Source organism: Tetrao urogallus (assembly GCF_951394365.1).
Source record: "Tetrao urogallus genome assembly, chromosome: 8".
Taxonomy (NCBI): domain Eukaryota; kingdom Metazoa; phylum Chordata; class Aves; order Galliformes; family Phasianidae; genus Tetrao; species Tetrao urogallus.
Window position 1 is genome coordinate 35,776,090 of NC_136821.1, and position 25,676 is coordinate 35,801,765.

General features: G+C 45.6%; 1 protein-coding gene across 1 annotated transcript in view; it reads right to left on the reverse strand.

Annotated features, from left to right (window-relative positions):
* Positions 1-887: 887 nt before the first annotated feature.
* HDAC4 (histone deacetylase 4) overlaps positions 888-25,676 on the reverse strand; it is a gene marked incomplete at both ends in the record, with an annotated part of 164,142 nt that continues 139,353 nt past the window's right edge. The window contains 10 exons of the mRNA XM_079538744.1: positions 888-927; positions 1,398-1,539; positions 3,528-3,612; positions 8,563-8,696; positions 10,874-10,992; positions 17,407-17,504; positions 19,483-19,602; positions 20,888-20,975; positions 21,953-22,008; positions 22,555-22,662. Coding sequence (XP_079394870.1) covers positions 888-927; positions 1,398-1,539; positions 3,528-3,612; positions 8,563-8,696; positions 10,874-10,992; positions 17,407-17,504; positions 19,483-19,602; positions 20,888-20,975; positions 21,953-22,008; positions 22,555-22,662 — 990 coding nt within the window. The remainder of the gene's footprint in view (positions 928-1,397; positions 1,540-3,527; positions 3,613-8,562; positions 8,697-10,873; positions 10,993-17,406; positions 17,505-19,482; positions 19,603-20,887; positions 20,976-21,952; positions 22,009-22,554; positions 22,663-25,676) is intronic.

Genomic DNA, 25,676 nt, shown 5'->3' on the forward strand with positions numbered 1-25,676 from the left:
TTCCCACCATCATGCCAGCACAAGCCAAAAAGTCTTCCTTCCTGATGGCAGTTCTTGGCTTTCCAACCAGAGGAAAAATATTCACGAACTGCTGCGTTTTCTTTTTTTTTGTGTTTTTTTGTTTTTTGTTCTTTTTTGTGTTTTTTTTTATTACTTAAGGCATTGTTCCTCAAACTTCAAAAATCCAGCTGCACCATATCCATCAATTAAAAAAAAAAAGGCACAAACTCATCTTCAGATGGCTTTGGAGACAATAAAGCCGACTCCATCTGGGCTACCGTTTCCTTTTCTGCGTTTCCCCCCTCTCTTTCCCTTTCCTTTAGATGTAAGACTAGTCCTCTTTCCCTGTCCCTCCCCATTAAAAATACACCATCTCACATTGTTCTGGTTTCGACAATAGCGTCGTTGACTCACAGGCAGGCAAGAGCCATTTAAAAAATCCAAGAAATGAAACTACAAGATGGGTCAAAGTGGTTCAAGCGGAGATTGCTGAATTGTGGGTAATCAAATTGTAAGCACCAGTTTCACGTTAAGGTCTGTTTGTTGTATTTTCACGTGTGTTGTTGAATCTTTGACTTTTTGGCAACTCTGCCAAAGACTTCACGGGCGTCGTTCCCCTTTCCACTCCTGGTGAGGACCAGAGGAAGAGTGCCCAGCGTTGTCAGTCCTTTACTGCTCTTCACCAGCATTTTTCATTTTCAGCAAATATATACTGTAGACGCGTATAGATATGGAGAGATTTTTCGGTTGCTTTGCTTTACACCTGGTTGTCCTTCTGTATTCTGGAAAAAACCATGACAGGACGCAGGAGTAACAAGAGAAAGCTTCTTGGCAGAGCTTCAAGACGAAGACAAACAAACAGGAGAACTCCAGCTCAAAGATGAATGCTACAGGGGAGGTTCCTCTTCCATCGGTTCATCATCGGGTCTGAGCAATTTCACAGCCAGGCAGGGAGGGAAGAGGGAGGAGAGAAAAGATGGTTGAGCACGAGAGCCGGATAATTCGTAGCGCTAAATCTCACACCTTATGTTCCTATCACCTTCCCTGCAGGTAATTTTGCTCAGCTGGCTCACCTAGAATTAAAATTTGCCTCCAAAAAGGTTTTTTTCAAACAAAGTGCTTCCACTGTGCAACTTTGAAATTTTTGCAGCAAAATTTATTTCCTCTCATGGTCCAAAAACACATTCTGCTCTGACTGGAGCACAGGGATCAGGCAATGTGTGCACAACACTAAGGTAACATCCGGGGCTCATGCAAGTGAACTTCTCTTGCAGCCCAGGTCTTTAGAGAATGCACGAAAGGAAGGAGATGGGTGAATGCATGTGCAATGGGTAAAAGGCGAAGATTAACCCAGTAGGCTGCCCCCAAGGCCACCCGTGATGACAAAAGCAACTCACCGCTTCTCAGCTGGCTTCACGCCTACCGACAGAGATGCCATGGCTGTCACTGTCTCAGCCTCTTCATTCTCACACTTCTGTGCCTCAACCAGGGAATAGCCCACTGTGGAGGCATAGCGCTGGAGTGAATGCCAATACTTGCCTGGGGAGAGGTGAGAAAAGCAGCAGTTAGGTCCCCTGCATCAGGATGGGTCAAGTCACCTGTTCAAAGAATCACAGAATACATGGGTTGGGAGGGACCTTAATGGGATCACCCAGTTCCAACCTCCGGCTGTGGGCAGGGGTGCCATTCATAGGTCAGGCTGCTTACAGCTCCACCCAACCAACCTTCCTATGCCCAGTGATAGATAGCTGAGAACTGACTGGGGAGGACACACCAGGCTTACGCAAAACACAGTCTTAAGCCATACTTGCTGCCACTTCCAGGCCTGCCATGAGGCCCCTGGGTATGGAAGGAACTTCTGGGGGCACAGCCAAGGGAAACCCCTTGGAACCTTCCAGGCTTGGTAAGTGGTGAGACAGATTCCTCTCTCCTGCTCACAGCTCTCTGTCACGAGCACTGATACAGCAGGAGATCATTGCTGACCCTTATGGTCAAGTAGGCTGCTTGTGAGAGAGGCTGCTCTGCTCTCTATGCAGAAAAATCCAATTTATTTTCTACACAATTTCAAAAGCGACATCCAAGAATTGCCAAAACTCCTACTTCTTGCCACATATTAATCAATGGTGCTGCAATTCTGCTGTGTCTTGAAGACCTATGTTTTGAATAAATGTTTGTCTTGTTTTGTTATGTAGGCAAGCATACCATCAGCAGGACATATTTCAGCAGAAAACTGTGCAGCAGGACAACCAAGGTATTCCCTGTTTATAAGGGGTAAAACCCTTGTTCATAAAAAAGAACTAAAAATGGAGGAGGGAGGCTACAGTAACAGATTTCCACAGCTGGAATCACACAGGAAGAATGGAGACACAACAGCTCTCCTGGGCTGAGAGATGTTTTGTAGGGGAAAACATGCTTTAATAAAGCATCTACAAAAATGAACCAGTTCTCTCCCCCAAAGACAACCAGGATGTCAAATCAGGGCTGAATCACTGGCTTGCAATGAAAGAAGCTCTTCTCCTTTGGCTACGGAAGAAAGGTGACCTGACGGTCTTACTTAAAACCCCTCTTCCGAGTTGCTTTGCTCAGTTTAATGGAAAAAAAAAAGAAAAGCCACTAGTTGACTCAAGGTGTCACATCGCTGCTGAGCATTTTGAGTCAGCAGAGTGGCTGCTGAGATTTCTAAAGCTACCGGGCACTTCTGAGGGGGGGAAATCATTTGGCCTTTTTTAAGCTCTACTTTATTCCTATAAAGAGGAGACTAGCCTCCCTCCAGTTCTACACCACAAGTGTTTGAAGTGGGAAGATGTCAAGACCTAGCACAGTGGGATTCCCATGTTATTCAGACTCTTTTCACTCCATTCCTCAAGAATATCCCCAGGAAACCTTTGACCACAATGATTTTAATCTCAACTAAATAAACCCACAGTATTAGCAGTTTCATGCAACGTTCTTTCATCCCTATCCACTCTTCACTAACGAATGCAACAATGCATGATGAGACTCGTGTTAGTCAGAGATACCTGAATTGCTTCTGAAGATATAAGCACCCACGCTGAAGTGTAGGACAGTCTGTCCTCTACAATGATTTTAAAGGTTTTACTGCACTGGCTTTAATACTAATTCCCCCAGTGAGACCAGAACAACCTGCTCAATGACCAGGGTGCCTCCCAGCTTGCTTCGCCTTCCTGAACACAAACTTCTGCACTTAACAGCTTCAACCTGTGCCAGCCAAGCAGCGGGCTCTGCAGAGTAGAGCAGTGATACAGTCCTCTCTCAAGAGCCAAACCACCTCCCTGAGCTGACTTTTAACCCTGTGCATCACTCAATAAATTACTGAGTGTACAGTAAGACCAGTTGGTGGTTGCTTAAATCCAGTCCACAATGCAGTGACAATCCACAAAGTAGGGTGAGGGTATGCAGTGGTCTGAGGTTGAACACGGAGCTGCCAGGACAATGAAGAATTGGAATGGGTATCCTCCTAAGGGCAGCCCAGCAGGGAACGAGCTCTGTGAATGGGCTTTACTCACTGTGTATCTCAATCACTTTCTCCATTGAATGCACCGCATTAGCATTTGCTCTCTGCTGGAGAACCTTTTCTGGAAGAGGGTCGAGCTGGAGAGGGAGAGGAAGAATGAAGAAATGTTATCTCAAGCTACAGACGAGGCATTAAGCACGATTTAGCAAACAGCTCTGCCACATTAAGCTTCCACCCCATTCCTCTGATTCCTATTATCTGCCTTTAGTTAAATATCCAAAATAGACAGACTTCCTAAGCGCTCCTGCGATATTCCGTGCAGCCTCCCCTGCCCCAACACTCCTCCACAAGCACAAAATGCTGCAGCCCTGGTTGGAGACTGTTTGCCATGAGCAGAAAAATAAGGCAAGTGCTGCCGTCTGTTTTCACACAATGTAAGACTAGGGCTCCGGACTGCCTTGTGCAAAGGTTTCACTGTTAATAGTGTGAAAGGAAAATAAAAGCAACTGAAAAATACAACAATGACCACACTTCTTTCTTTCCTCTGAAGAAATAAAAGGGGAAGCTTTTTCATTCCTCTGCATTTACTGACTCAGAGAAGCAGCCGGTTTTCTCACTTCTCTCTCTTTAAGAGGACTGTCTTCTGAAAAGCTGACCTGTCCTTTTTGCCCTTCAGGAAGTTATTAAACCTTGTGTTGTTGGTATGATGCCTGCCTTGATTCTCATTGGCCAAGAAGCAACAAAAAAAGCCTCAACAACACAGCTATTACCACACATTTTTTTCTCTAAACTGCTGAAGAATATCCTAAGATACACCCATGTGGCTCCTGCCATCCTTTGCAAAGAGCAGCAGCATTTTAACACTGTGCAGGCATGGCTCTAAAAGCAGGCAGGAGCTGGGGCTTCCTCCCTCCGCAGGAAAGAAGCCAGATCTGCAGTCCGGATATATCAATTTATATTAAAAAGAATATAAATAATTGAAAACTTTAAAAAGGATCTTCCAAGGGAAGGAAACTGGGCGACGTTGTGTAGAGCACCAATTTGCAATGGCACAGCAGAGATGTCTGCTTGGTAGGTGAGGATGTCCAGCAGGGCAGCTCTACTTGGCTCGCATATGTGCCTGATGGCTGGAGCCCTAGACATCTCACATCTCAGTGCTCAAGAAAAAAATTTCAGCTGAGTCGATTTTCTCCAAACCCTTTTCTTTTTTTCCCCTTTTTTATTTTTTCTCCCCTGGTTCTCCACGAAGAACACACACTCATCACAAAGCCGAGTATCCAAAACAAGAAATGCTTGCAGCTGTTGACTGTGTCTGAAAATATGCACCAGTGCTCATCCGAGGGTCCTCCTCAACAAAGAAGCAGTCACAGTTTAATAGTTAATAAAAACTGTGGCAAAGTTTAACTGCAACTTCTGACCAAAGCCAAGACAAGCTCCAGCCAAGAGATCTGCTCTCACGACCAGATGGCAGCCATTTGATAGGTGCTCCATGAGGGCTAGAAACTGCTCCGCTCCAGATTTAATAATTACGGATTGCACTTCTAATAAATTCTTTACTCTAAAAATAATTCTGGCCAACATTAGCTTCTGTATGACATTAAGTGAAGGCGAACGCTATTCCTGGACAAATCTTTAGTAAGAGCTTCCCAGTGCCTTTCGGTTAATGCTGACATAAAGCACACAACACCAGGCAGCTTAGCCGTGTGCTATTTCACAGATGAATCATTTCCACCGTGCAGCACTCCTCCTGAAACAACACTCACAGACAACAGCCTCACTCATCGCTCACTCGGAAAAGGAAGAAAATACCTCTGAGCATTAGGCAACGTTTTTAAACAACTGCTTATTATCACCTCCCTGTTCATTCAGGATGTCCAGAGTCTGACACTGGACACATCTCTGCTGCTCGTGCATGAAAAATGGCACAGCCTTTGCAGTGCTGTGAGTGCTGCTGAGCACATCTTGTAGCTCTGGCTCTGTCCTTGCCTCCAGCAGCTCCCATTGCACAGGCTCTGCTTGGGGCACAGCGCTGGCACCGCTTCCTAACCGGCGCAATTATCTCTTAAGCGATCTTCCCTGCATTCAGCTGCAATCATGCCAGTATCAAACAACTGAATTTGTAACCAAAGCAACTCAAACATTTTCAAGCCACCCCGCACAGCTCTAACTCATTTCACATTAAAATAATCTGCTGCAAAGCTCGAGCTCCGCTTTAATTTCCTGGGCAGTTGGGAACTGCCTCTGCATAACGCTTTTCCAAAGCGGGAGTTTTGATCTCCGCCGGTGAAGGCAGACGCTGTGTGGACTGGCACTGCTCCCCTCATTTCCTACCATTTCCTCACGTAACACAACCGGCTCTCTGCAGCAAGCACACTTCCCCGCACCCGTCGCCGGCCGCAGCTGGCTGTCCATGTGCACGCATGCAGAGCTGCCTAGCACACTGTATATCAAACCCCATCAAAGGGCCGCGGGACAAAGCAACAGCAGTTCCCTCCAACTTTCTTGCATTAAAAAGGCTTTATAAAAGACCTTGATAAAACGAGTGTTTCCTGCTTTTTGATGTGCGGGTAAGGGAACATTATCATGATATCTGCGCAGCCTTACAGCCCACCTAGGAAAAGTGAGAATAGCTCCATCTTTAAATATTTAAAAGCGCTTTATAGATGTCCCGATGCAGTGATTAAAAAAACAAAGATTTTTTTTTTTTTTTTTTTACCTTTAAGGATCAATATTCACTCTGCTAAATGGAAACACTCAGCCAGCTGACAACAGCCAAGCTATCGTGAATGCTAAGATCTCCCAGAGCTACGCGCTCCCAAACACATTTGTGGCTCGGATCAAGCACTCCTTTATTGCACGCAGATCCTCACCCCACATTGCAGCCACCCGCCCGCACCACAGCGCTACATTAAGTGAGAGGAATGACATCTTTCACATGTTATTTCCTCAGTCTCTCCTTCAAAGTGCATCCTGCCATTAGAGCTGGCTGCGTCCTTATTTGTGTGGAGCTGATGGGGTCGTCTGTGCTGACAACAGTGCCATTGCTGCCAGATGAAGCGACACAGGTGCTGTTCCATCAACTCTGCTCTTCCTCTGCTTACTGGCTCCTGAGTTTTTGTCTGTCCCAAGGGTTGGTGTGCTGGACAGGTTACCTATGTTGAGTGTCTTATCAGAGCTGTCTGGCCAAGCGCAAGGAATGGATACTCTCTGGATGGTTGGAGATGGGATGCTGGATGACTGAAGCAGATGCTTTTTATGAATCCCAGCTGTTTCACTGATGATGTATTAGACTGGTTGGTGAAGTTTCCTCAGGCACTGTCATCCTTCACAAAGAGTTTGGATACTGAGAGACAAAGCATTCCTTCAAAAGGCTAGCAGGCAGGGAACACAGGCAGTCTGTACCTCCCTGCTCCAGCTTCCCAGACCAGAGAAAGGCCACTCATCACTGACCTGAACTGAGTCACAACAAGCCTGCCCAGGGCTCACCATCAGTCCCTGCAGTCAGCTCCCACCACAGGCAGACTGACAGCTGAAATTCTGCTTGGTTTCTCTTCTCTGTGCTACTTACTGCACCTTCAGATGCTGACCACAGGGCCTCCATCAGCTCCTGCACTGGGGCTTCTTCAGCAAAGAGAGCCTGGCTGTGCTCTCCATGGCAGGTGAAAGCTTTGGGAGGAACCTCCTCCCTTCACCAACAGGCAGGAAGGTCTCTTGCTCAGCAGAAGAGACCAATGCCTTCAGAGGTCTGTTCTGTAAGAGGTCACCTCAGCAGCCTCTTTGCATCCATCTACTGCAGCCTTTTGAAACTTGCTCATTAGCACGGGGTACTGAAGGCAAACTAAAAAGGCAACCTAAAAAAAATTCAAACACACTAGCCAGCCACCTCCAACTTCAAGTCTGAATGGATCCTCCAACACGAAGCTGAATTTCTTAGGTATACACAGCCAAGGGAAAAGCCTTGTGCTGCTGTTATGTGTGTCATCAACCCTCAACAATTGCTTTGAGCAGGTCCAGAGTGCCAACCGTGCCAGGACAACTGCAGCAGGTAACAAATAGGGACTGTGTCCATGGCTCCAGCTTGTGCTTCTCTGAGAAGAGTACAGTTTTCCTAGGAAGAAAATTAGTGCAAGGCACTTTTGCAGTCTACTGTACCAGTCCAAGACTCAGCCATCAGGATGAGTGTAGCTGTCCTCTGTGTGAAGAACACGTGTACAGAAAAGAAAGAGGCCAGACCCAAACAAATAATGTGTTCAAACTCATAACCCACAAATTATAAATATGCTTCTTGAACAGAAGTATATGCAGAGGTAGAGACACAACAAATGCACAAGGTTCCCAATCTGAGATTTTACTGTTGGCAGCTGATTGCTGTACTTGCTGCAGTATTTCTGTAGTGGATGAGCCTGAACACCTTGAGTCCAAAACACATCAAATGCCACCACTGGGAAGCTTTCCATTATCAGTCACGCTGGAAGAAATGGTGCCAGCTACAGTAGATGCTAAAGCCTGGCTGCATCAAGGGGAGGGCTGCGAAAAGTCTGAATCATTTTTTCTTTAATCCCACCAGAGAAAGAGGCAGAGAAGCCAAAGAATCTGCCTTGGTAGGAAAATATCCCAACATTTCCAGAAACCAGAAACTAGACTTCCTTTGTGTACTTCTCTGCCTTCTTCTTATCTTGCAATCAAACACCCTGGCTTTTCCAGCCAACTTCTTTAAGAGTTCTTTCAAAACAGCAATGAGCAGAAGGTAGGAAATGAAACGTTGAGGAAAAAATAGAAAAGAAAGCAGCATCAAGCACGCTGCTCAATGGAGCAGATATACTGGCAGGGGGACTGCAAAGAGAGGGGAAGGTGTGGACAGTAACTTCAGAAGCAAATGAAACTAATCGGTGACTTTCTTAGGAGCACAGTGCAAACTGCATGGATAAAGGTGCGGCACATCCCCTGTTTTGGAGAACGAGAAGCCCACATTTGATGCCACAACTGGAAATTCGGCAGGACGAGGGGGCAGAGGCTGTGGCACCTGGAACGTGCCCCCAAGCACGTGCCACCAGGAGGCCATGGCAGGATTTTTCGTTTCTCTGTACCTCGTTTCCCAGCAAAGCAGAAACACATGCTTCTGAGGCATCGCAAATGGCAGTCAGGTCGTGGCCTCCTTCGAGGGCCAGGACGACGCGGCCTCCGGCCAGGCCCATCAGCTGCTTCGTCAGGTACCCAAAGCCTGCGAGGGGAAAAGAGGAAATGCGAGAGAAGGGCAGAGGTTGTTGCTGGAATCAGGCTCCTGGCGAAGGATCAAAGAGTTATAAAAAGGAATTACATCATATTAAAAAACCACAAGGGATCTGAGCGGACTAAACGCATAATATAAGCCAGGTTTGATTTTCATACGCTCGTTTCAGAATTCCAGCCACGCTTCCCTGCTGGAGCGGTGCGGGATGGATCCACAACCCCTGGGCCGCAGCAAGCATCTCACTGGAGGTTATCCCAGGCACCGAGGGGCAACACAGCCCCCCAGCAGCCCTCCAGCAGGCCCCAGGCTCGGGGTGGTGGCAGAGGCCAGGCAGGGAAGGGGAGGAGGAGGACGGAAGGAGGCTGCCTTCGCCCTGCTGTGTGAGAGAAGGAAAAGGCAAAGTCAGAGAAGTTGTGCAGAAGGCATGGGGGGGGAGGAGGGCAAGGGGAACTGGTGAAATTGCTGCCGGTGCTCTCGGTTCTGATCACGGCACTGCGGAGCCCCAGAGATATCTGACAACCGGTCTTTGACAGACGTTTCTTCCCGTATATAATATGCTGTAAAAATTCCTGAGGCACTGGGACTTTGATCATATGACACACAATACATTTCTGCCCTTTAAACAAAACAGAACCAAGCTGTGAGGATTTAAAAAAACATGTCCTCAAACCAACCCTCCCCCCTAAAAATAGAAAAAAAATCCAAACGAAAGAGAACCCAGCACATTTCTACCCTTCATCTATGCTCCCTGCTTTTGTTTTGCAGTGTCTTATAACTCCTGTAAGTGCTTTGCAAATCAGCAAATTAACAGCGAGACAAAAGATTCATGGCTGAGCACGTAACGTGGTACCCAGCCTCATGTTTTGGGAGAGTAGCAAAGCATGGGAAATGCAACACGCAGGTAAACAAGACCTTTTCATTACAAAGTGTTTCTGGATATCTTAAATAACTTCTCTTGTAAATCTATTCCACTTTATTCCTGTATAAAGTTTATAGGCTCAGCTACCTTACGAAGGTCTGAAGTTCACTGTGCAGAGTAAGTTTCTCGACTGAAACAATCTCTTAAAGAATGTCCTTCTGCTTTTGCAAGAAAAACCGGGTTGATCCAAATAATACAACCAGATAAACCCAGAACTGCAGCAAAAGGCCAGCCCAGAGCTGAGTGCATCTCCTATGCAATGCAAAACATGAAGACACGCAGCGAAATGGGCCGACTAAATTGTTACAAGTATAAAGAAAAAATATTTGTAAAAAAAATTTTGTAAGGGACCCTGGAGAAAGAAATGGATTCCTTCTAGCACTCAGAGCAGGGAATTACCTCTTTAAATCTGACACTGCCTCCCTTCTGCAATTTTGCATTAAAACAACTGTAATTTTTTCAAATTCAGCAGCAGTCTTCTGCATGGATGTGGTTTGATCACTGAAAAGTCAAATATGCAATGCTCTAAGACAACAAAGGCTTCAGGCAGACTGCAATAGTAACGAAACAAACGAAAATGCAACGGAAAATCCAAAAAGTTTGCCACTGAAATTGAAGGTTTCAACCTAGATCCTCACAGGCTAAAACCTGGAAATATTATATGTAGGTCATCCTGAAAGTAATGCCTCCTATTTATTTCCATGGAAACTACAACAGATATAAAGAGCACAACCACACTATTTGACAGAGCAAATTCTCAGCTATGAAACACTCTTTCAACAGTCACCACTGTTGGCTGATTTGCATGGATGGCCTGATTGAGATGTTCCTCATTTCATGACAGCTGCGCATGGCTATCCAGAACACGGCCTGTCTCTCATATCACAGTCACCGCCCAAAGCCTCACATCCACTGTTAGGTTTCCATTAATGTTCAGTAAGTGTCAATGAATGCCAATGGGTGCCATTTTTTCCCCATAGAGGAACTCAATGACACACGTTTGCTTTACCCACACTTTTGTGTCAGACGCCAGTCTGTCACAGTGCCCCTCTGCTGCCATCTGTCACACAGCAACAAAGGGTATACTGGTGAGAAGGTTCGACTTCTACTGCCATACCAACACCCAACACTGACATCCTGGGCCAACATCATAAAATAGGAGGCATTACTTTCAGAGCAAGCCTTGCACGTGAATCCCCAAAATTTCACACCGATTGCAGTATTTGCTGTTTTCTAATCCACAACTTACATTTTGCAGAGAGATTATATCCTCCCAGAGGCGTAGGATGGCCTTCCACCGCGTCAAAACCAGATGACACCAGCACCACATCCGGGGCAAACTCATTGGCAATGGGCATGACGACCGTCCTGCAACAGAATCGAACCATGGCAGACGGGTCACTTTGGATCTTGAACAAACGAAAGGAACATTTAACTGATCTTGAACAAGCCCCTTTGAAAGCCTCATCTTGCTTTTCCACTATAGTTTTTCCTTCTTCTTGGATGCTGCACTTCTCATCGCTCGCTGTGAAAGGCTGGGACCCAAGATGCATGCGAGCACTGCTCTGCCCGCTGCCTCGTGCAGCTGTGGAGGGCACTGCCAGGCTTGGGGCTACAAGCTTGCTGCTCAATCAGCCCAACAAAGGACAAAAAGACAGCAGGCAGCACTTAACAGTTATCACAGGCATTGCACAGCTGCAAGGGACGAAAGAAGCTCTAACGTGCAAATTATTCCACCTAACTCCAGTTCCCCATCCTCTGATATTTTGCTCTCTAAAACGAGACAGAATTGCTTAGCATCTGCAAACTACGGCCTGTTAGGACCAGTACTTTGATGAGACAAGAGGTCCACCCCTGTGGCTTCTCAGCAATATGCATTTTCACTCTGGTGTCTCTCTTCAATATTTCTGTTCAAAATCCATGTGAGGTTGCTAACATCCCATTTCCCACATCAAGATGCCAACTAAGCAAAAAGGAAAAGTTCTGCAGAGAGCAAGAATTGCTTCTTCGCCTAATAGCTCCAGCACAAACGCAGCAGAACTGAAATTACAGCAGTGAAAAACGTCAAAGCAACAGAGCTTCTGAATAAACATGAGAGAGACACACACAATCTTTTCTGGCAAGGTTAGCATTCTGAAGCACAGATATATGCCAGAACACACCTCTGTAAGCACGACAACTGCACCTTTATTGATGACAGCGTTAACAGAATACTCTGAAAACAAGGTTCTATTTGCCCCAACACCAATCTGAGCTCACGCCATTTCACCCTCTGCAGGACATAGTTTTAACAGAGGCTTCAGCATCTCCCATGCAGTGAGCTACTTGCCGTGTTAGTCAAACCCAGCAAGTCATCTCCAATGCAGAGCAGAGCCCTGCTGTGGGCAGGGACACTGGTACCCAGCATACCATGCACCATCCCAGGTCTGGTGGACGTGCTGAAGCAATGTGCAGTCCAAAAAAACCCTTCAAGCTTTCATTTTTGTCATCTTCCTGGTTGCCACTCTCCATGCACGGCAACACAGAAATCTATGCAATCTACAAAAATAAAACAATTCTCTGCTGGTGGTTACAAGTTGCAGAGCTTTTTGGGCAGCATTTACCCTCTCTGTGCTGAGAAAGTTTTTAATTCTGACAGAGTCTGAAAGGGGAATTTTAATTTTTTCCTCCAATGGCTCAATTGCCATATACTTCTGTCCTCAGGGAGACTATTATGTAAGGAAGACAAAATAGTGCATTTTTCTGCTGATGGCTTTACAGTCAACAAACGCGCTTAGTGAAACCCACAGACATCTTAAGTGGAAACCACCTCCCTGACAAAGGACTAAAGCAGCATTTCTGTAGCAAGTGCACGTGGCAAAGGGCTTTTTTTTTTTCCTTTCTGTTTTTTTTTCCCTGAGCTTTGAAGTACTGCTGAGCCATTTAATTTATAATCGTAGCAGAACTGCTAAAATCATCAGATTTTTTCCAAAGCTGCAATGTCGTGAGAGATGCTACAACCTCAGCTGCCATAAAGCCATTGGTGGAGCAAACCCAACCCAAAGCCTAAACCCAAACCCGAGCTGTGGAGCTGCACGGGCTGTCAGCACTCAGCCAGCACTGTGCTGTGAGGTGATGGCATCTTGCTGGCTGTAGCACAGCTCTCTGTGCCCAGTGCACTTCAGGGAGATGCAGGGCACGATGCTAGGCTGTGAGCAGGGCAGATGCCCTCCGGCAGCACAGGTACCACACAGGCACTGCCTGAAATCTGCAGAGATTTCAGGAGAGAAAAAGCAGTGCTTGCTGTTTGAAAGTAAATCACACTGGTGATAGTTAGAAGCAGCCACACTGCAGAGGAAAATGCCCTTTTTGCTCAGATCCATCACTGTATAGCTAAGTCCCCAAGAGAAAACAGCTACTGAACTTCAAACAAGCCTATTGTATTGTCCTGATGACCACACTATAAAAAAAATCCACGGATTGGAGTTGCTATCAAGGTAAGCAAGGTGAGCAGTTTTCTTCAGAGCTGGGTCTTTTAGCTAAGGTGGCTGCAAAGCCATTCACTCAAGAATGAAACATTTCATAACACTGAATCTTCCCTTCTAGCCACACCGATTTGTTTTAAAGTACAAGGGTCAAACATTTAAATTTCCTACATTTTAGAAGATTGTTTTGCTTGTTTAATGCAAATTAAATCCTTTCATTAGGCTTTGAATGTGGCTAAGCTGCATGGCTGTGCATTAACTAATACCGATGGCTGCAAACAGCAAAACCTGCTGATCATGTTCTGCAAACACTTTGGGGGGAAAACAAAAACAATTTTCCATCATTTTCCTGAAGAGTGAATAATGCTTAGTCTATTACTGGCCAATCCACCAGTCAAACGCTTAATAAATGACAGGCAGATTAAGCAGTTCTACAGAGGATTTCTCCAATGTTCTCCTCCACTGCTGGCCATATAACACCAGGTGCCATCCCCTGCTCAGGGGCTGCTGGGGACGAAACAGGCATCAGAAAGCATGAAATCTACAAGACAGAAACAACAATTTGTGGCAAAACAGCACCAGGTTCCCCCTCCCAATTTGTTGCTTCTGGGATGTTTTGTGGATAGAACCCCTCCACCCCACCATCTCAGCTCCCAGACTTGCTCAAGGCAGAAGGAGGGACTTCTCAGCCCTGGTTTTGCTTTTGCTCTGGGTGCCTGAAATAAAACCAAGCCCCACACAGGATTCTAATTGTGTGAGAGACCAGTGTCAGAGTAGGTAAAATTAAGATGAAAAGAGAGTTTTCTAGAATCATCAGGGAAAGGTATTTTACATCATGTTTAGAGGAAAACTCCTGCATGTAACACGAATTAATCTCACTAGTAACTGCTGTTCTTGTGCAATAAGGAGCTAGGCACAGCCCTCATGTTGCCTCAGCAGCTCTCCCAGTAGGGTCTGCACGCTATGCTTTTATACAGCCTTTGAAAATGCCACGGGAATTCATAGGAGCAACCACTGTTTCTTGTACAACAAGTCAGGAAACAAAAGACTCCAGTAAAAAAAAAAATAATAAAAAAAAAAAATAAAGAGTTTTACAACCGTTTGTTTCTATAACTACGGAATAACAGCAATGAATACCAATAACGTTTTGATGAGTTAGGGACTTTTTAAATTACATGCCCTGCGTTTTACGTGTTGGGCTTTAATACATTTCTGCGTAATCTGTGAGATCTGTATTGCCCACATACTTTGGTGGTGACTTCAGCCGTGGAACATTTGCGCAGTGAACGGTCAGCTAAATTATAACGTAATGCTGCCGAGGGCTGCAGTTAGGACAGTGTGGAGGAGTGCCAAGCTCACAGCGAGCTCCCCAAAGCCTTCCATGGGCGACTCGGGTACCCCACCCTGCTTCCCCTCCATGCACAGCAGCTGGGATTTCACCCCGACCTTCTGCAGTGCTGATTTGGGAACTCAGCTCTGAAGACAACGTGCAGCAAAATGCAAGGCACGGCCTCTCTCCGCTTCAGTGATGAGTTTCTTTGGGAGTTATTCATTCATCGGAAGAACAATTTGTGAAGACAATTATCTCAGTTATTATTTCGCTAGAGAGCGTGCTTTTATTCATCAATCATTTTATTTCATTCAATCCATACACCAGCTTATCCCAAAACAGAAGAATAAACGGAAAGCCTGACGCTGGCTTTTTCTTAATGTTTTTACACAGAAAGATGGCTTTCCTCCCTAAAAGTGGGCAAGCATGCGAAGGGTTAAGGCTTAAAAAAAAAAAAAAAGAAAAAAAAAAGGAGAAAAAGTATATCAGTATCTTTGCCTAGCTCAAAGGATTTCCACTGATTCCTCTGCAGACTTCAAAGCCTCACAGTTTGGCATTTGGACTGGTTTGAATTAAAGCTCAGTTCTCCACTGTGAGTTTCCAAGTTCATGGTGAAAATGCCTGCTGCTTCTGGAGTTCATTATGGCCAATTTTCTTATCTTTTCTTCATCTTAGGTTTGATCCCCAGCAAATGCAACGTGGCATTCGATGGGGTGGAATAACAAGGTGCTGCCTTGAAGGCATGCATTGTCTCAAGGGGCTAGCGCAAGAAAAGAAGAAAAAAAAAGGATATATGACCCACTCCCTTCACTTTCTAACTCTCGGGGGACTATAAATTGCAAACTTCAAAGCATTATTTTACATTAAAATCAATAGAAAGATTCAGGAAAAAAATGTTTTTCAAAGAAGCTGGTTAAGATTTGAAAAGGTCACTTGATAATGTATTATCATGACCAATCTTGGCAGAAGATTAAAAAAGCTTCCAGTTTAACTTATTGACTGAAGGTGTGCACATGAGGCAGGCTACGGGAGGTGCTACCTATGAGGATGAGTCACAAAGCACTTTGCTTCCCAGAACCCAAAATAAGGGCTGGGGTTAGGTACAAAATCTGCTTCTCACACAGCTGCAGTCTCTGGGCAAAAAGACACCAGCGTCTATTAAGGAATGGCTGGCAAAGGTCTTGTGCTGCAGACTGCTCTGAACAATTTTCCAGGAGCCTTGAAACTCAATTAATATTTAATAGCAAGTATGTCACTCAGTTGCCAGCTACAGGTTCTCTTTATAATGCAGATATCAGTCTTGTTGACTGCTGGGATAAACAGACTTCCACTTTGGAGGAAAGTGCTGCTTTCCTGTACCAGGAATAAAACATCAAGACAAATGAGAGTTATTTGACTAGATGTTACTTTAAATTGTATACATTCTTTGAAGGCTTTTTAATGGCATGCTGGAGGGTAAAAGCTCTTTTTGCTCAATATAACGCAATATGAATACAGGCACAGCAAAGGACAGAAATAACGCTCCCAGATTTCACACACGCATTGCTATCCCAGGAAGGCAATATTCCATCTGGCTATTGCCAGAAATTTGCATCTCACGTTTTGGCAATCATGTGTCCCCCTGAATTTATGCAGGGTGTTTGCCAGAAGTGCACTAAATCTGGTCTGAGGACAGAAAACCACTTCAATTGGTAATTGCTAAAAAAGATGCAAGGTGGGGAGGCACGAGGCATATGGGGGGACAGGGGGTGAACAGGACAGTCTCAAGAAAAAATGAAGCCCATGTATCCGCAGGTCAGGAAATTACATTCCTTCTCCTGGAAGGAGTATCAGAGAAGAAAATGTAGTCTCACACAGGACTCTATTCAATACTGTTCTGCTTACCTCTCCACCCAGAAAAACTGTCATTTTATTGTGTTATTCCACTGCTTCCATAGTTCATCTTACTACCTTCATTTTCCCATTCTCTGTGGGTCTGGGAAGCAAATGCATCACACCCCAGGCTTGCAGCAAGCCCCCAAAACACCAGTGTTGTACAATCACCCCATCAAAGCGTTTTGCCCCATAGCTGCCCGGAGCAGCAAGATGTTCAATGCGTGTTTTGCTTCACACACCTCTTCTGATGATACTGACACAAGGAGGAAAATAAGGGTCAGATAAACAATTCCTTGCTGTCCCCAGGTATCACATGTGAGCGTGACAGTAAGAGCACTGGGACACAAACATGTAGGTCAACAAACAGCTCCATGCCCTGCTCCATTTGCAGACTCAAACAATGCCAAGTTTTCTGGAGCACACTTGAGTATGCTTGTACAACCCAACATCATGATTTACATTTGGCATTGCTCTTACTGCTCGTCAAGGAAGACATCTCAGCAACACATTAATTTAACTCCACAGCTTTGCTTACCTCCATTCACCCCCTATCAGTGAGTGTAACACTTATTTGGTAGAAGGTCATTAAAAGAGGCCCACTTCCCTTCGCTAGGAACCCTCAGGAGTGAGGTAGGGTGGTAGTCACAAGCAGAGCTCATGTAAGGGAGGCAATGCATGCCAGCATGCCTAGAAGTCATGCACCATCATGTATATCACAATAATGATGCCTTAAGCTTTGGGACGGCTGCACCCTGAAATTCCAACTCATGGTAACTCAGGAAAATTATTTAGGATTCCCTTCCCAATCCAAGTGTATTCATGCACAGAAGCACTCATCCCAAAGATTTTTAGCCAACAACAGAGAGCTCATTCATATCAGTAGACGTATCAGTCAGTGCTAAGCAGTGAGTACGTCAATCCCCTAACATCACAGACCCACTTCTTGTGGCCAGAAATATTCCCTTTGCTTCATTCAGCTTTATTCCACATGGCACTGCAACTAGATGAAAATCCAGAACTTCTTAACTCGTGATTAAGTTCACGACTGCACAAGATAAAAGAAACCCAATTTAGGTGAAAAATATGATTATGAGAGGAAAACTTCAATATTACCTGAAAGCAGTTAAGTATTCTGTGTCTCCCATCGGTGGATCAAGGCCACCAGTGAAGGCCATGTTAACATTGAACCCAACTCCTGCTCCTGTGCCAACCTGAAAACAGGAAACGGTTCTCTTAATTATACATGTAGAAACAGCAAACTCTGGCAACACCTTTCTGCTGTATCATGATTCTTCCAGTTCAAAAATCCAATATGGATTTTGATCCAATAGCTGGGTGCTAGCTAGGTTAATTTTTCCTTCTAGAGTGACACAGTCCCCAAAGCAAGAATGAAAACAGAGCTTCTCCATGCTCACAAATGCTCTGATGCTTGTGGGAGCTGCAGGCAGGCTGCTCGCCTAAAAAACACCTCATCATTAAGTGGATCCTTTTCTAGGATTCTTTTCCTCTTTTGTAGGACATCGCATTACATGTAGTTTCTTTCCTTAATTTGTTTTCAGTTTTATTTAGAAGTACACTTCTGTGTCTTACTGTAGTGGTAACTAGGGAATAAAACAAGACAATTTTAATCAGAGCGAGCTCCCCCTCTGCTGGGGGAAAATATGATTCACAGACATTTCCACTGCTACAGGGACACGAGTGCTAAATGCAGCTGCATCCCCATCCTTGCCCCTACTGCAAATGTGCCTCTCCTTCCATCCACTCCAAATAATGGAGGAAGGTGAGAAGTTAAAAGTAAACCAGAGCCTTCTAGTAAGCATTTGCCAAGAAGCAAGGTCATGCTTCCCTTCATCTGGAATCCTAAAAGCCTGTGCTGGGTGCCTTCGTTGGGTGGGACCTTGCAGATGTCCCCTTGCAGCGCTGCTGCCAGCTCAGCACAGCTCTCCTATGCACCACGGTTTTGTTTAGGTCTCGGCGTGTGAAAGAAACCTAAAAATTAATGGTGTTATACAATACACAGCCAGGTAGTTCAGCTAGATAAAGCTGCAAGAAGTAAGTCTCAGAGCTTTGCGCATTCTGAGGCAGAAATTAAGCGCCTGCCGCAAAGAGCTGCTGTGTATTCACTATACAGATGTGCACAAGCAGAGTCATGAAGGAATATCTCACTACATTTCAGTCTCTTTAGAAATCTAAATGGAAACAACAATGTGTGCTGGATGGGAAAACATAAAATGGGCAGGGAACGAATTCTAGGAGTTTTAAGATGTAATCTAAAGTGCCTCAGAGAACACAGAACTACACATTTGATAGAATTTAACTGATAAATCACACATGAAGGATGATAATGGAACATTCCTTAGGCATGACCCATTTTCAATTTAAATTTACGACAAAAACTACAGCTCAAATGAACGTACTGTACCTTAAAGGCCAGGGAAGGTTTTACCAACTACATACTTCAAACTGTGATTGTTTCTATGCCTCCTGTTTGCAGCATGCTATATTTCAGCCTGGAGGGTGAGGAAGGATGTGATGGATGTAGTAGCATCTGCCCAGAGAAGAAAGGGCTCCACCTTCGCTTGCCCAGCCCTTCTGCAGCAGTGTCTGAGAAACCACCAAGAATTAGTGGTCTTGGTCCAACAGCACTGATGGCAGCTGGAGATTAGCACTGGTGTCTGCTGGGCCAGCATAAGGAGCAGATGGGCTTGAGGGTTGTGCCAGGAAAGCTGACCGCTGTGCTGGTGGCACAGCCACGGAACAATCTATTCCTCACACCCACATCTTATATCCATTAAGGGGAAGGCAGGAAAAGTATGCAAAGTCCTGTTCTTTGGAGATGAAAGCACTGTCTGGGACAGCTGGCAAACGGCTCTGGAACAGGTTGTCCCATCAGGAATGGGCAGACTGACTGCATTCACTCCTTTCAGCTTGTTTGCCAAAGAGTGTGTTGTTCTGCTAGCTTCCACGATGCCCAGAGCTGTGAGGACTTGGACAAGAACACACCAAGCCCACAAATGTAGGCAATGCACTACTAATCAGACACTAACAAGCAGAAGGGTAGGAGCAGTGACAGAAGCTGCCCTCCAGACCTAACCGAGGCAGGCAGCCCCCAAATTGTGGGGGACACCTGAATTGTAACCCTGAGAAGGTCCTGTTGGACGTGGGAGGGTGCTACGCAGATCCTCTTACCTCATCAGGAGCACCACTGCCTGGAAAGAAGTTCCCATCATCATAGCGATGTAGTGAAATATAAAGAACATTGGGATCATTGTAGAAAGCTTGCTGAGTACCGTTCCCATGGTGCACATCCTTTGGGGACAGAGATTGCATTAGATGAGGGAGGTTCGTGTCTCATTCAAAATGACTAAAAGCATCAACCTGGGATTCGGAGGGGTTTCCTCTGGTGTTGAGCTTCATTTTCTGTGCTTCTTTGAAGCTAACTGAAGCAGTTCATTGCAAACGAAAGTAATCTGCTTTGCACAGCCAACTTCAGTCTACACTTCTCATTTAAGACACCAGATAAATGGCAGTAAGCACAATCGCAAGCACTTACCTGGAGAACAGGATCAATTTAGTTAGATTTAGAGAATCACATTCATAACTAATCCTGAGGAATGTTGGGCATAGAAAGGCTGTATTAGTTGCCCCAAATTTGCACCTTTAATCAATCAACAGGCAGACCACTGGCACAAGTACCCTGCAAAACTGTCAGGCCTAGCTCAGCGATGTTAAGGGACACAAACCCGTTGCCAAGACCTTCTCCTGCAGTTCTACTTGGAGCAGAAACGCAGTCCGTAGCAGGATGGGTTTGCAAAACACTCCTTCTGACATTAAAAATAGTTGGTGGACAGTGAGGAAAAGGATGTCCATCCAGTAAGGCAAAAAGACAAATACATCCATTTTAACTTGTGGGTCTTGCCCACAAGAGATTTGTTGCAATCTAATCAAACCTCTTGGCTGACACCCAAGGACTCAGATGTCTTCACAGCCAAGAAAAAACATTTTAAAATCAATAAAATGTATCTGCCACATTTTTAAATCTACACGTCACCGTAGCAAAATCCCAAGCAAGAATATTTCACTGTCCTAATCCAACCTGGAGAACGCTTCTGACTGCCTGCCCACAAGCACAGAGGCTGGCCTGGCCCAGAAGCAGCACACTGAAACCGAGTAAAGCTGTGCTGGACAGCCCATCCCTCTCAGAAACCAGCCCTCACACCTCAGAAAGAAAGCTGGGATGGATCCTAGCAATTGAGACCAAAAAGCTTACAAAAAAAACCCCAACCGAAGCAGCACAGACTGCAGTTACCTATGCTTGAGACTGTGTTATGGGCTTGTTTTAGAAGGCAACATCTTATTAATTACAATTCTGTTCGGAAAACTATGCACTCTTTAATAAGCTTTTTGTTTTGTTTTGGTTTTTAACTAAAATCTTTTTTAAAAAGTACCAAGCAAACAAATTTTGGCTTACAGACCACAGACAACATTTTTTCACTGACTTACAGAGCCTGGGTTGGCCTCACATGAAACCCAAAGAAAACCCCATGAAAATTTCCACCTGCTCTCCTGATGGTAACAAGCAAAGTTTACTCACCCAGTCCACTATGAGGATTTTGCTAACATTCAGTCTTTGCTGGAGCAGCTTGGCTGCAATTGCCACGGAGTTAAAATAGCAGAAGCCCCTGGAGGTGATGAGAAGGAAGAGAAAAGAGAAAAAAGAGAGGTGTTAAATATAGGTCTCCTTGGTCCCAGTGCATCTATCATCTGAGACATAACAGTCGGAAATTTCTTCTGCTTTCACTCTGCTTTCCTCCCTGGAAGATGTACGTGTGCTCAGTGAGAAACACAAAATAGCCACGCAGCAGCACGTGCCTTGTGATCCATCAGGAAATCCTTTCCTAAGCCCAATGCAGTGAGATGCTGCTGGGGGCCAGCTGCCCACGAGTGACCCTCGGATCCCCAGTGCTTACATGTAAGAGACAGGGACAGGTAAGACAAAGCAAAAAGGACAAAGAAAGGACAGAACCAAGGCCTGGACTGCTGAGATGCCATCAGCTGGAAGAGAGGAGATATGCTCACGGAGGCTCAGAACTTTATACTGAAGCACAGAAACTCCACGCATGAAAGTTCAGCACAGTAAGCCTGGTACACAAGTCCAACACAATCCAAGCATGGGACCCCAAAGAATGCATGGGATATCTGGTGAAAACCCTAATACAAACCCGGCTGTTTAAAACACACGTCAGCTGCCTGACTTAACTTTGGCTTCGTGAAGTCTTCCTGCTCTGCCCCTTTCCTCAGTTAGTGTTGTGACCTCAGGACACAGCTATGCTTGCTATACTGCTATTAATGGTACTCTTGCCTTCCTCACACTGTGTGAGCCATCAGTATTGATCTTAAAACAACTCACAGGAGTAAACAAAAGCAGCAGTGTTATTCCAAGGCATGACTGTAATGTCAATTTGTGCTAAGAACTACCCACCCAAAAGCACAAAGTAGGAATTTGCCGTCTTCAAGGGAATTACTGGGAGCTTTGCATACGACACCGTTTCACATAGAAATTCTGCAACAGTAAACTAACAAACAGCCTTCTTCAGGCTGTAGATCACACAACAGACAAACACTGAAGCAAGATCACAGAGCACAAATGCATACTTACATGGGTGTGCTTTCTTCTGCATGGTGACCTGGAGGTCGAACAACGGCAAATCCATTCTACACACGAAAATAAGAAAAGGAAGAAATGAGACAGGTAGGAAGGTTCATCTCACAAGGATGGATGCATGCAGCCAGGAGCACTAATTGTGCCTTGCAATTATGTAGTTGTCCTCAATGGTTCCTGCACGGCAGCAGATGATGTACTCCCTTGTTCTGGAGGGGAAGATATCCACATGAATTTTAGGGAAACTGGCTGGTACAGCATTTCCTTCCACTCAGGAAAAAATAAATAAATTCTGCATGAGGTCACTGAGCTGACTGGCCCAGCTGAAGCCAGCAGCAAGACCCTCAGATAACACTGGAATAGGGATTTTGCTTGCTGTTCTGGTTTCTTTCTTCCTTTTAATCAGCACGTAAGAACATTCACCAGGAGTCTGCCGTTCACTTGCTGATATCCTCAAAGATTTTTATGACCAAAGCCAGATGGTGCCATTAAAATGAAGCTTGCTGGATCTCCTGCACAACACAGTCATGATCTGAGCCCTGCTGTTCCCGTACACACAGCCCTTTTCAAAGCAAAGTGTTGCTTATTGTCATACCAACCTTCAGTTCTCCTGTGGCCACTTTGAAAACAAGCTCAATGACGCAGCCCACAGCCAGGCGAGCAGCACCAGATGAGTGAACTTCATTCCAGATCGTGTCACTGTCGACCTAAGTGAGACACACAGGAACCATGGTTAGCAACAGTGAGGACAGCCAGGAAACAGAGACTCGTGTCTTATACAGAGTTACTTGAACGTATTAAATGTGGGAATTGGCAGAACTGATCTCAGCAACACCAGGGCCAAGACCGCCATCACCTAAAGGTGACAACACCAACGGCTGTTCCAACAAAGGTTACTCATGGGATGCTTTAGGGTCAGTGCATTAACAGAGGAGGAAATTCAGCACCGTATCTTGCAGGTGTCTCCTACCAGCACTTCTACCACCACAGCAGCACTTCCCCTCAACTGCTGGAGGAAACAGAGTTCAGATGAAAAAGGAGGTTTTACAAAATCATTCAATAATCCTCTTAATTAAAGCACTACAAGAGGGATACTTAATAATGAACTTTTTAACAACGCCTGCCTAGCCTAGGCCTGCCAGTTGGGTAAGGTTATGCTGACACCAACTTCTCTCGTCCCATCAAAGCTAACAGCAGATCTTCAGAATCTAAGTGCTGATTACAGACATCTACTTCAGCGCTGAGTATCTGACAGCACCAGCATCCTCTGCAGTTTTCCCCAGAAGATGTGCCAGCAGGCCAAAGGCACGGCATCCTTCAGGCATTCTCCGTGCAGTTATGCTACAAGATCCTGCCCTAACTGAAACCAAAAGCAGGGAGTGCTGGCTTTTACCACATTCACGCCACCAACTGCACAAAGATGGGATGGGTTCGAAGACAGATGCTGAGATGCCTGCACAGCTTTTGCTGTGATCCAGCTGGAGGCTGCGGGGGGACAAACGGCACGGGGCCTGGATCTCTTCCCCAGCACTCTGGCCTGTTTGCAGGCTGTGATGAGAGCAGAGCTTGTTTTCTTCCTGCCAGCCCCGGCCCTTGTGAAATTCACACTGCTGGGACTATCCCATGTCAGGAAAGCTCTGCTGTACAGTCCTCCTATCCATCACGGGATAAATGCAACATTTCTCAATGTGAAGGATCACCAGCTATTTTTCACATATTGCTCAGCGTTGAGAGCATTTATGGAAACAATGGAAAAGGAGAATGGGAGAAATGGATTATTTGCTTTGTCTGGCAGCCAACCTGCTTACTGAGTTGCGAGGAGATGCAAGTCACCCCACACAGCACTGAGCCACCTCCTTCGTGCCTGTGTTGAAGGCGGTGGAAATCATTCCAGGCCCATTACTGGGAATGCTTTCTGGCACCAGCTGCTCTGAGGACAGTTCTGAAGTTGCAGTTAGCCTGTAAAAGTGCCAGGGCTCCCCTGAGTTAATAAGTTTGGGCAGAAACACGGGAACAGAAGTACAACAGGTTTGAGCTCTATACAACACTGTCACAGTCACCTGTGTCTGCAGGTGGCAGACACACCTAACCTAAGCAACTGAGAATACCAGCTTGGTTTGTGCAAAGAAAATTACAGCCTCAGCACTGGCAAATTTAATTTCAGTTCTTGGTATCTTGGGGAAGAAGGAGGTTGGTAGAACTCTGCTGCCTCACTACTGCAGAAGGGCCACTCTGCGCTGGTTCGCTGGTTCCATTTCCCTTAACTTAAGGGATACAGCTATGCCACGCAGCCTGGAATGGGCAGATATAACCCATCTGTCTTAAGTCTTGAAAGAAAATGCTGCAGGACAGCAACAGAAAGAGGCGTCCTCTCCCTCTTTGCCCTCCAAGTACCAGGTTCCTCACTTGAATGCAGAGTTTTGCCCAGGGTCACATTTACTCACCATAAAGGCACCAAGGAAACAAATAGCTAAAAGCAGAAGTCATATATGACTGGTGCACAGCTTCACGTAAGGACCCTCAGATCTCCATTGTGCCAGCCTTCCCATAAAGCACACCAAAGCCACCAGTGCCCAAGCCAAACGCTGCTAAGTTCACGCCATACTGCCTGCAGAAACCAGGCTTGTGCTGGTAGCACTCCAAGAGGAGCGAGGACGGCAAGACAGGTTTTAAAGAGATGATTTCTGCAGAAATTAAGCACTTAGAAAAAGCATTCTGCCTGCAGCATAAAAGCCAGTCTCTGCCATGCCCAGCTACCCGGTGGGAGAATGACTGGATTAAGAAAGCCAAGCTTGGCACTGCTTTGTCCCACATGCAAGCATCTCCACGATAAGGATTTAACACCCAGCCACCTTCCCAGAAAGGATGTCTGGAGATTGCCGGGCCCTAATCCAAGGCAGCACTTCATCATGTTACACTGGAAGTGTCTGAACGGTCCCACTGAAGTCATCAGCACTCTGCAGCAGAGGGGCGTAGGTTCTGCCACGGTGGAAAATCTTATTAATGTGGCCCTGAGCTGAGCTGCACTCCGGCTCTAAAGCTGCTGCTGTTCGGTGCTCGGGCTGCTGTTGACCCCTCCATCATTCCTGAATTCTGAAGTTCATTACAGGGAGACACTATTTGGCTTTCCCCATCGACGAGCCCTTTGATGTAGCTGCCATCACAGGAGTTGTTGCTGGGACAGCACATCAAGCCTTAGCATCTGGAAGGACTTTACAGAGGGAGGAAGCACATTTCTTGCCTTTTGTTGATCTAAGAGCGTGCATTTCTCTTTTTCTCTCCCAAACTGGAGGATTGAACTGCGTCAGAGATACCAAGTCTTCCACATCTGCTGGATGAGGAGTGGATAAGCACGCTTGTTTGCTTGAGAGTAATATTAAAGCCAGAGGAGCTGCTGATTCTGCCTCATGGACTTTTAGGAGAGCTGAGGATCTTTGGACGTGGGAAGAGGGAATTCAGCTCCTGGGGCCTGCTGCAGGCTCTAAAGCCTTCGTAGCATGCACAGTTATTAGAAAATGATGAGGGAAGGTCAGTTTGATGGAGGCTTTGTTTTAAGAGGAATGTCTAAGATGTTTCTGAGCAAAACATGAAAGAACTTTTCCTTCCTTATGAATATGAAATGTTAAAAAATACACACGATGAGCTTCCGACTCACGCTGTGCACTAAATTACGTACTGCCAGGCAGCTATTTAAAAAAAAAAATGGGGAGGATCTTAAAAA